The 11,333-nt window shown below is 60.2% G+C and overlaps 1 protein-coding gene across 1 annotated transcript; it reads left to right on the top strand.

Annotated features, from left to right (window-relative positions):
* The first annotated feature begins 1,679 nt into the window (after window positions 1-1,679).
* Window positions 1,680-10,776, top strand: SCARA3 (scavenger receptor class A member 3). The gene is made up of 6 exons (XM_059843157.1): window positions 1,680-2,304; window positions 3,360-3,431; window positions 3,530-3,646; window positions 4,936-5,034; window positions 6,832-7,875; window positions 9,332-10,776. Exons 1-6 carry the CDS (start codon window positions 2,298-2,300, stop codon window positions 9,772-9,774), a joined length of 1,782 nt encoding a protein of 593 aa, XP_059699140.1. The 5' UTR covers window positions 1,680-2,297; the 3' UTR covers window positions 9,775-10,776.
* Window positions 10,777-11,333: the final 557 nt, after the last annotated feature.

Genomic DNA, 11,333 nt, shown 5'->3' with positions numbered 1-11,333 from the left:
GAATTCCAGTTAAAATCCCAATTTGAATTCCAATTAAATTCCCAGTTTGAATCCCAATTAAATTCCCAGCTTGAATCCCAATTAAATTCCTAATTTGAATCCCAGTTAAAATCCCAGTTTGAATTCCAATTAAATTCCCAATCTGAATTCCATTTAAAGTCCCAATTTGAATTCCAATTAAAATTCCAGTTTGAATCCCAATTAAATTCCCAATTGGAATTCCAGTTAAATTCCCAATTTGAATCCCAATTAAATTCCCAATTTGAATTCCAGTTAAAATTCCAGTTTGAATTCCAATTAAATTCCCAGTTTGAATCCCAGTTAAAATCCCAGTTTGAATTCCAATTAGATTCCCAAATCGAGTCCCAGTTTGAATTTTTCCAGGGACTTTTCCCGAGGCTCCTTCCGAAGGTTCCGGATCCTCCTTTCCCGTTTTTCCCCCTTCAGGCTCCCCGAGCCCCTCCGAGCCCTAAAACCCCAGAATTCTGGAAAAACTGGGGTGGGAAAAGAGCCCGGAAGGGTCAAACTCCCAGGAATCCCAAACTGGGATCCACCAGCTGGGAAATCCCAGAGCGGGGATTTGGGATCAGCTCCAGGGGCTGGGAATTCCCAGGGATGGGGAGGGGGAAGATCCTGGGATCCCCAAAATCCGGGAATGAGTGAGGCCCCAGCCTGAGGGGGGCTCTGCTCCTCCCAATTCCCAGGATTTTTTAATTCCCTGACGGGGATGGGGGGCTGAGGGACCTCGGGATGTCCCCGATCCCATGGGAATCCCAGCCCTGCCCCGGGATCACCGGATCCACCCAGGATCCAGGAGGAACCCGGCCCCAGATCCCTGTCCCAGGAATCCAATCCCAGACCAGGAATCCCATCCCAGATCCCTGTCCCAGATCCAGGAATCCCATTCCAAACCCAGGAATCCCATCCCAGATCCCTGTCCCAGATCCAGGAGTCCAATCCCAAACCCAGGAATCCCATCTTGGACCCATTTCCCACATGGGATCCCCAGATCCACATTCCCAAATCCAGGGGCCATTCCCAGCATCCCCATTTTCCAATGCCTGCCCCAATCCAGGGATCAGACCCCAAACCCATTCCCTGCCCCAAATCCAGGGATCAGACCCCAAACCCATCCCCTATTCCCATCCCAAATCCAGGGATCAGACCCCAAACCCAGCCCCTATTCCCACCCCAAATCCAGCGATCAGATCCCAAATCCAGGGATCAGATCCCAAACCCATCCCCCATTCCCATCCCAAATCCAGGGATCAAATCCCAAACCCATCCCTGATTCCTGCCCCAAATCCAGCAATCAGATCCCAAACCCATCCCTGATTCCTGCCCCAAATCCAGGGATCAGACCCCAAACCCATCCCCCATTCCCGCCCCAAATCCAGGGATCAGACCCCAAACCCATCCCCCATTCCCTGCCCCAAATCCAGGGATCAGATCCCAAACCCAGCCCTGCCCCAAATCCAGGGATCAGATCCCAGACCCATCCCCCATTCCCATCCCAAATCCAGGGATCAGACCCCAAACCCATCCCCCATTCCCACCCCAAATCCAGGGATCAGATCCCAAACCCATCCCCCATTCCCCACCCCAAATCCAGCGATCAGATCCCAAACCCATCCCCCATCCCTGCCCCAAATCCAGGGATCAGATCCCAAACCCATCCCCCATTCCCATCCCAAATCCAGGGATCAGACCCCAAACCCATCCCCCATTCCCACCCCAAATCCAGGGATCAGATCCCAAACCCATCCCCCATTCCCACCCCAAATCCAAGGATCAGATCCCAAACCCATTCCCTATTCCCGCCCCAAATCCCAGCCCCGTTCCCAATCCCATTCCCGGATCCCGCCCATTTCCCCTCCTTGGGGGCGGGCTCGGGCTCGGCCGCTCCTTTTCCATCCCCGATCCCAAATCCCGGTTTTTAGTGGCTGCTGTCCAGCCCGGCCGGGGCGCGCTCCTCCCGCTCTTCCTGCTTTTCCCACTTTTCCCTCTTTTCCAGCTTTTCCCTCTTTTCCCGTTTCTCCTGCTTTTCCCTCTGCTCCCTCCATTCCCGCTATCCCCGTTTTCCCCACTTTTCCCGTTCTTCCCAGCTTTCCCGTTTTTCCCGCTGTTCCAGTTTTTCCGGTTTTTCCCCGTTTTCCCTGCTTTTCCCGCTCTATCCCGCCGGGAATTCCGCGCGCTCCCCCCGGGGCGGTTTGGGGGCCGCGGGGCCGGCGCCGCTCCCGGAACTCCTCCGGGCGGGGAATTCCGGGAATTCGGGCGCTGAGCCCGGCCTGGGGGCGATGCGAGGTGAGCAGCCAAAATCCCGCTGGGAGGGGATCCCAAAAATTCCACCCGGGGAATATTCCAAAATTCCACCTGGGGAGAATCCCAAAATCCCGCTGGGAGGGGATCCCAAAATCCCGCTGGGGGAGAATCCCAAAATCCCAAATCTCCTCCCCCAAAATTGGAGGGAATCCCAAAATCCCACTGGGGGGAGAATCCCGAAAATCCCACCTGGGGAGAATCCCAAAATCCCACTGGGAGGGGAATCCCAAAATCCCACTGAGGGGAGAATCCCAAAATTCCACCCGGGAGAATCCCAAAATCCCAAATCCCCTCCCCCAATATTGGAGGGAATCCCAAAATCCCAGTGGGGTGGAATCCCAAAATCCCAGTGGGGGGGGAATCCCAAAATCCCAGTAGGGGAGAATCCCAAAATCCCACTGGGGGGAGAATCCCAAAATCCCACCCAGGAGAATCCCAAAGTCCCAAATCCCCTCCCCCAAAATTGGAGGGAATCCCAAAATCCCAGTGGGGTGGAATCCCAAAATCCCACTGGGGAGAATCCCAAAATCCCACTCGGAGGGGATCCCAAAAAACCCACCTGGAGGAATCCCAAAACCCCACATGGGAATCCCAAAATCCTATCGGGGTTGGGGGGGGGGGATCCCAAAACCCACTTGGAGGAATCCCAGAAATCCATCGTGGAAAAGGAGATTCCAAAATCCCACCTGGGGGGAATCCCAAAACCCACCCGGGATATCCCAAAAATCCATGGGGGGGACGGATCCAGGATCTCAGGGATCCCTGGAATGGCATTTGGGCTCTCAGGGATGACTGGAACAGGATTTGGGATCTCAGGGATCCTCAGGACAGGCTCTAGGCTCGCAAGGATCCCTGGGATGGGATTTGGGATCTCAGGGATCCCCGGGATAGGATTTGGGCTCTCAGGGATCCCAGGATGGGGTTTGGGATCTGAGGGATATTTGGAATGGGATCCAGGGATCCCTGGGATTGGATTTGGGATCCCAGGGATCCAGGACGGGATCCGGTGGCCCTGACCCCGCTCTCTGTGCCCGCAGAGGCCGCGGCAGCCGAGGAGGAGGAGGAGGAGGAGGAGGAGGCGCGGCCGCCCTTCGGCCCCGTGGTGGGCGGTGAGCGCGGGATCGGGATCGGGGATCGGGATCGGGATCGGGGTTTGGGATCCGGGCAGGCAGGAGCGGCCCCATCCCAACGCCGGGATCCCTTCCAGGCCGGGCCCGGCGCCGGCCCCGGTGCCGCGGGGATCCCGGGCTGGGCGCGGCCGTGCGGATCCTGTTCGGGATGGCTGCGGTGATCCTGGCGGCCGTGGCCACACTGGGAACTCTGGGTGAGCAGGATCGGGAACGGGATCGGGATCGGGATTGGGGTTGGGAGTGGTGTTGGGACTGGGGTCAGGATTGGGGTCGGGATTGGGGTCAAAATTGGGATTGGGATCAGGATCCTGTTCGGGATGGGATTGGGGTCAGGATTGGGGTCGAGTTTGGGATTGGGGTCAGGATCGTGTTTGGGATGGTTCAGATGATCCTGGTGGGCGTGGCCACGCTGGGAATGCTGGGTGAGCGGGATCAGGGTCGGGATTGGGATCGGGATCGGGGTTGGGATTGGGATTGCAGATTCTGTTCGGGATGGCTGGGCTGATCCTGGCAGCCATGGCCACGCTGGGTGAGCGGGATCGGGATCGGGATCGGGATTGGGATTGGGATTGGGAATGTGATCCTGTTCAGGCTGATCCTGGCCTCCGTGGCCACGCTGGGTGAGCGGGATTGGGATCGGGATCAGGATTGGGACTGGGGATTGGTAATGCGATTGGGATTGGGATTGGGATCGGGATCCTGTTCAGGCTGATCCTGGCTGCCGTGGCCATGCTGGGAATGCTGGGTGAGCGGGATCGGGGTTGGAATCGGGATTGGGGTTGGGATTGGGGTTGGAGTTGGGATCAGGATTGCAGATCCTGTTTGGGATGGCCGGGATCCTGGCGGGATTGGGATCGGGATCCTGTTAAGGCTGATCCTGGCTTCCATGGCCACGCTGGGAATGCTGGGTGAGGGGGATCGGGATCGGGATTGGGGTCGGAATCAGGGTTGGGATAGGATTGCAGTTGGGATTGGAATTGGGATTGGGGTTGGGATCAGGATCAGGATTGGGCTGATCCTGGCGGCCGTGGCCACGCTGGGTGAGCGGGATTGAGATCGGGATTGAGGTTGGGATCGGGATCAGGGTCAGGATCGGGATCAGGGTCGGAATTGGGGTCGGGATCGGGATCAGGGTCAGGATTGGGATCAGGGTCAGGGTCAGAATTGGGATTGGGATCAGGGTCGGGATTGGGATTACGCTCAGGGCAGTGGTCCAGCAGCCCCTGGGATCCTTCGGGAATTATCCGAGGAGTGGGGGATGGATCCATTGTCACTGCAGGAATCACCTGGACGGGAGATCCCAGAGATTCCCAGGGGGATCCCGCATTCCCAAGAGATGGAATTCCCGAGGGGGTTGGATCCCAGCAATTCCCGGAGTGATCCCCAGGGATCTCCCATTCCCAAGGGATCAGTCCTGGCAGATCTCTGGCAGATCCCAGCCCCCTGGGAATGCTCATCCCAACATTCCCGAATTCCCGGGCAGTGTTCCGGAGGGTCGATTCCATCTCCCGGGAGATCAGCTCCGCCCAGGCCTTCTACGAGCAGAGGATCCTCTCCCTGCAGGAGGAGCTCCAGGCACTGGGTGAGCTTTTCCAGGGATTCCCTTTTTCCAGGGATTCCTCCCTTTTCCCAGGGATTCCCCTTTCCCAGGGATTCCCCGCCTTTTCCAGCTCCTGGCTTTTTTTTTTCCCCAGGATTTTGGGCAGATCCCGAGGGTGGGGCTTGGGAGGAGATCTCCCGGTGCCCAGCTCCAGGGTCATGGAATCTGGGAATCCTGGAATTCCCAAAGATTTGGGTGGGATCAGGCTGGAATTGTCCCAGTGCCCATCGCGGGTGGGAAGGGATTTGGGATCAGGCTGGAATTTCCCCAGTGCCCATTTCTGGGAACATGGAATTCCCAAGGATTTGGGTGGGAAGGGATTTGGGATCAGGCTGGAATTTCCCCAGTGCCCATTTCTGGAATTCTGGAATTCCCAAGGATTTGGGTGGGAAGGGATTTGGGATCAGGCTGGAATTTCCCCAGTGCCCATTTCTGGGAACATGGAATCCTGGAATTCCGGAATTCCCAAGGATTTGGGTGGGAAGGGCCCTCCAGGCTCCATCCCGGGGCCCTTCCCAAGCCGAGGCTGCTCCAGTTCCTGTCCGGCCCAGCCTGGAGCGGGATCCGGGCATGGAGCGGGAATGGGAGCGCTCCGGGATCGGGAATGGGGCCAGGATAACACCGGGATAACAACGGGATAATGATGGGATAACTACGGGATAATAACGGGGTAGAAATGGGATAGCAAGGGGATAACAATGGAATAACAACGGGATAATGCCAGGATAAAGCTGGGATAACGATGGGATAACATAGGAATAACAACCGGATAGCAATGGGATAACAGCGGGAAAATGGGATAACGGGATAGGGGGATAAGAGGATAACGGGATAACAATGGGATAAAAATGGGATAACAACGGGATAACAACGGGATAACAATGGGATAATGATGGGATAGCAACGGGATAACAATGGGATAGTGATGGGATAACAACAGAATAACAACGGGATAACAACGGGATAATGATGGGATAATGGGGATAACAACAGGATAACAACGGGATAATAGCGGGAAAATGGGATAACAGGATAGTGGGATAACAACGGGATAACGATGGGATAATGATGGGATAACAATGGGATAAGGACAGGATAACGAGGGGATAGCAATGGGATAAGAGCAGGATAATGATGGGATAATGAGGATAACACCAGGATAATGGGGATAACAACGGGCTAACAACGGGATAACAGTGGGAAAATGGGATAACAGGATAGGGGGATAACAGGAAAACGGGCTAACAATGGGATAACGATGGGATAACAGTGGGAAAATGGGATAATGGGATAGGGGGATTACAATGGGATAATGGGATAACAACAGGATAACAACGGGATAACAATGGGATAACAACAGGATAATGGGATAATGGGGATAACAATGGGATAACAACAGGATAACAACAGAATAACAAAGGGATAACAATGGGATAATGACGGGATAATGGGACAACAGGACAGGGGGATAACAACGGGATAATAGGGATAACAGGGTAATGAGATAACGGGATTGCAGGATAAGGGGATAAGGGGATAGCAGGGTAACGGGATAACGGGGTTGTGGGATAACGGGATAGCAGGAGAGTGGGATAACGGGATAACAATGGCAATATGGGTTAACAACGGGATAACGGGATATGGGGGAAAAGGATAACGGTATAACGGGATAGCAGGATAATGGGGTCACAGGGTAATGGGATAGAGAGGAAAATGGGGTAACGGGATACTGGGGCACCGGGATATTGGGATAACGCCCGGATCCTGTCCCCGGCTCAGGCGGGAGCAGCTCCGGGAACGGCTCCGTGTCCTGGGACGCGGCGGCGCTGGGCCGGGAGCTCTCGGAGCTGCGGCGGGAGCTCTCGGAGCTCCAGGAGACGCTCCAGGAGCAGGAATTCCTCCTGGAGCGAACCTCCCGGAGCCAGGCCCGCCTGGCCAGCGCCGGCTCCGACATCTCCGCGGGGCTGGAGAGCTGCTCCGAATCCCTCGGGAGCGTCGGCCGGAGCCTGGCGCGGCTGCGGGAGCGGGCCGGGGGCTGCGGCGGCTTCACCGCCCGCCTGCAGAATTCCCTGCGGGACCTGGCCCGGCGGCGCTCCCAGGCCGGAGCGGCGGCCGAGCTGCTGAATTCCAGCCTGGCGCAGAATTCCCGGTGGCTCCGCGCGCTCCAGGGCGGCGCGGCCGAGGCGGCGGCGGCGCTGCGGGCGGCGGCGGCCGAGGGGCAGAACCTGACGCGGCTCCTCGGGGCGCTCCGGGCGGCCTCGTCCCGGAGCGCGGATCGGTTGCGGGGCCTGCGGGCGGGGCTGGGCCCGGCCATGCGGGAAACATCCCGGAATTCCGAGGGGCTGCAGGAGCTGGCGCTGCGACTGCTGGCGCTGCAGCTGCGGCTGGACGAGGCCGCGGCGCGGCTGGACGAGCAGCGGGACGGAGCGCAGGAGCTGCGGCGGCGGCGCGCCCGCGGCCGGCAGAGCGGCGAGGAGCGGATCCGGGAGCTGCATTCCCGGCTGGAATCGCTGCGGGACGAGCTCGGGAGCATCGAGGCCAACGTGGGCGGCACGGGCGGGCACGTGGGCGCCATGCTGCGCTTCCTGCGGGCCGCCCGCGACTCCTGCGGCCGCGATCTGCGCGGGCACGGCCGGGAGCTGCGGGAGCTCGGGCGGGCGCTGGGAGAGATCCAGGCGGGCACGGAGGAGCTGCGGGAGCGCTCCGGGATGCTGGGAGCGCGGCTGGAGCTGGGCGTCAGGAACCTGTCCCTGGCCCTGCAGGAGATGAGGGCGGTGGACGCGCGGCACGGGGAGATGCTCCGGAACGTCACCGAGCTCCGAGGTCAGCACGGCGGCGGGGAGGGAACGGGGCTTTTCCCGGGATGGGGTGGGATTGGGGACTGCTGATCCCTGCTGAGGTTTGGGATGGGCCGGGATCATCCATGGATGCCAGGGACACAGGGGAGGTGACTCTGATTGGGATGGGTGGGGATTTTGGGAATGCTGATCCAAATCTGCTGGAGCAGGATCCAAACCCCGAAGTTTGGGATGGGCCGGGATCACCCCATGGATGTGGGGCTGTCCCAGGGACAGAGGGCGCTGCCCCCTCTGGATGGGCGGCGGGATTTTGGGATTGGGGAATATCCCGACTCCCTCCGCTGTCACTCCCGTCCCCGCCCCCCCAGCATGGAGCCAGCGGCTCCTCCCGATCCCCCTGGGTGGAATTCCAGGTTTTCCCGAGACCACAGCATTCCCTGGATGGCATTTCTGGTTTTCTGGGACTGGAGCATTCCCTTTTCCTGCGTGGAATTCCCGGTTTTCCCGGGACCAGAGCATTCTCCATTCCCCGGATGGAATTCCCGCTTTTCTGGGATCAGAGCATTCCCTGTATGGAATTCCCGGTTTTCCCCAGACCAGAGCATTCCCTGTGTGGAATTCCCGGTTTTCCCAGGACCGGAGCATTCCCTGTGTGGAATTCCCGGTTTTCCCAGGACCGGAGCATTCCCTGGGTGGAATTCCCGGTTTTCCCAGGACCGGAGCATTCCCTGGGTGGAATTCCCGGTTTTCCCCGGGACCAGAGCATTCCCTGTGTGGAATTCCCGGTTTTCCCGGGACCGGAGCATTCCCTGTGTGGAATTCCCGGTTTTCCCCAGACCGGAGCATTCCCTGTGTTGAATTCCCGGCTTTCCCGGGACCGGAGCATTCCCTGTATGGAATTCCCGGTTTTCCCGGGACCGGAGCATTCCCTGTGTGGAATTCCCGGTTTTCCCGGGGACCGGAGCATTCCCTGTATGGAATTCCCGGTTTTCCCTGGGAGCGGAGCATTCCCTGTATGGAATTCCCGGTTTTCCCCAGGACCAGAGCATTCCCTGTGTGGAATTCCCGGTTTTCCCGGGACCGGAGCATTCCCTGTGTGGAATTCCCGGTTTTCCCCAGACCTGAGCATTCCCTGTGTGGAATTCCCGGTTTTCCCCGGGACCGGAGCATTCCCTGTTTGGAATTCCCGGTTTTCCCCAGGACCGGAGCATTCCCTGTTTGGAATTCCCGGTTTTCCCCAGGACCGGAGCATTCCCTGTGTGAATTCCCGGTTTTCCCCGGGACCGGTCCATTCCCTGGGTGGAATTCCCGGTTTTCCCAGGACCGGAGCATTCCCTGTGAGGAATTCCCGGTTTTCCCAGGGACCGGAGCATTGCCTGTGTGGAATTCCCGGTTTTCCCAGGGACCGGAGCATTCTCTGTGAGGAATTCCCGGTTTTCCCGGGATCATTCCCATTCCCCGCCTCCCCTCTGTCGTTCCAGGCGTTCCGGGGCTGCCGGGGCCGCGCGGCCTCAAGGGCGACACCGGATCCGGTGGCGCGCCGGGAGCTCCGGGATCCAAGGGCGACCTGGGGGATTTGGGATGGCCGGGAGCGCCGGGAGCTCCGGGAGCGCCGCCGGGAGCGCCCGGGCCGCGCGGGGAGCGGGGCCCGCCCGGATCCCGCGGCTTCCCCGGCTCCAAGGGCGCCAAGGGCGGGCTGGGAGTGCCGGGAGCCCGCGGGGCCCCGGGGCCGCCGGGCGGGAGCGGAGCCCCGGGAGCCGCGGGGGGAGCGGGACCGGCGGGACCGCCCGGAGATCGCGGGGAGCCCGGGCCGGCCGGGAGCGAGGGGACGGCGGGGACACCGGGAGAGCCCGGGGACAGGGGACCGCCGGGGACACCCGGACCGCCGGGACCGCCCGGGCCACCGGGGCCACCGGGACCCTGACCGGGACAGCCACAGGGGACAGCGGGAAAGCCCGGGGAGAGGGGACCCCAGGGGATACCGGGGCGGCCGGACCGCCCGGGCCACCGGGACCCTGACTGGGACAGGGGGACAACGACAGGGGACACCGGGAGAGCCCAGGGACACCGGGACCTGACCGGGATCGCGACAGGGGACAGGGGGACAGGGACACGGACAGGAGACAGCGGGAGAGCCCGGGGAGAGGGGAGGGACCGCCGGGACCATGACGAGGGACAGGGGGACAGGGACACAGAAAGGGACAGGGGGACAGCAGTGCCACCTCCGGGACCGTGATGGGGACAGGGACACGGAGAGGGGACAGAGGGACAGCGACAGGGCAGCAGTGCCACCTCCGGGACAGGGGGAGGACAGGGACACAGGGACAGCAGTGCCACCTCCGGGACCGTGATGGGGATGGCGACACACGGACGGGGACGGGGACACGGACAGGGGACAGAGGGACAGCGACAGGGCAGCAGTGCCACCTCCCGGACAGTGGACAGCGACACGGGCACAGGGACACGGACGCGGAGAAGAGGACAGGGACAGGGGACAGCGACAGGGACACGGACATGGGGACAGCAGTGCCACCTCCGGGATAGGGACAGCGACAGGGACACGGACAGGGGGACAGCAGCGGCATCCCCGGGACAGCGACACAGGGACACGGAGGTTGTCACACAGGGGGACAGGGACAGAGCAGCGCCACTCCTGGCGGGACAGGGACACGGGGACGAGGACAGGAACTGGCACAGGGACCCCAGTGCCACCCGCGGTGTCCCCACTGTCCCCGTCCCTCCCAGCTCGGGGCCAGGGGCCGGTCCCCGCCCCCGGGAATTCCTTGGGAATTTTTTGGGGGGGGAATTTTCCGGGAATCGGGGGACTCCCGGCTGGGCCGTGGGCTGTCCCCACGGTGTCCCCGAAGTGTCCCCGCGGTGTCCCCGCGGTGTCGCGGCTCAATAAAGGTTCCTGGCGCCTCCTGAACTGGGAATTTCAGGAATTCCGGGACAGCGCAGCGGGAAGTGGGAGCGCTCCGAGCCCCGGATCCCAAATCCCGGTTTTTAGGGGATCCTGAATCGCGGCTTTGGGGGATCCCATCCCGAATCCCGGACCCAAATCCCAGATTTAGGGGATCCCAAATCCCAGCTCTGTGTTCCCACTCCCCTTCCCTCATCCAGGATCCCAAATCCCACATTTAGGGGATCCCCAATCCCGGTTTTAGGGGACCCCAAATCCCGGATTTAGAGGGATCCCTAATCCCAGTTTTGGGGCTCCCACTCTTCCCTCATCCAGGATCCCAAATCCCAAATTTAGGAGATCCCAAATCCCAAATTTAGGGGTTCCCGTTCTCCTCTCCCTCATCCTGGATCTGGATCCCTAATCCCGGTTTAAGGGGATCCCAAATCCCGGTTTTAGGAGACCCCAAATCCCAGCTTTAGGGGATCCCAAATCCCGGCTTTAGGGGGATCCCCAATCCCGGTTTTAGGGGACCCCAAATTCCAGATTCAGGGGATGCCAAATTCCGGGCCTGGCCAATGGGA

Source organism: Haemorhous mexicanus, chromosome 3 (genome assembly GCF_027477595.1).
Source record: "Haemorhous mexicanus isolate bHaeMex1 chromosome 3, bHaeMex1.pri, whole genome shotgun sequence".
Lineage (NCBI taxonomy): Eukaryota > Metazoa > Chordata > Aves > Passeriformes > Fringillidae > Haemorhous > Haemorhous mexicanus.
Note: the sequence above shows the minus strand (reverse complement) of the source record. Positions and strands in the feature narration are given on the sequence as shown.

Excerpts from the sequence above, each read along its gene's own strand:
- SCARA3 (XM_059843157.1), top strand. Across the intron at positions 5,035-6,831 it reads GGAGGAGCTCCAGGCACTGG|GCGGGAGCAGCTCCGGGAAC; the intron begins GTGAGCTTTTCC and ends TCCCCGGCTCAG. Across the intron at positions 7,876-9,331 it reads GAACGTCACCGAGCTCCGAG|GCGTTCCGGGGCTGCCGGGG; the intron begins GTCAGCACGGCG and ends CTGTCGTTCCAG.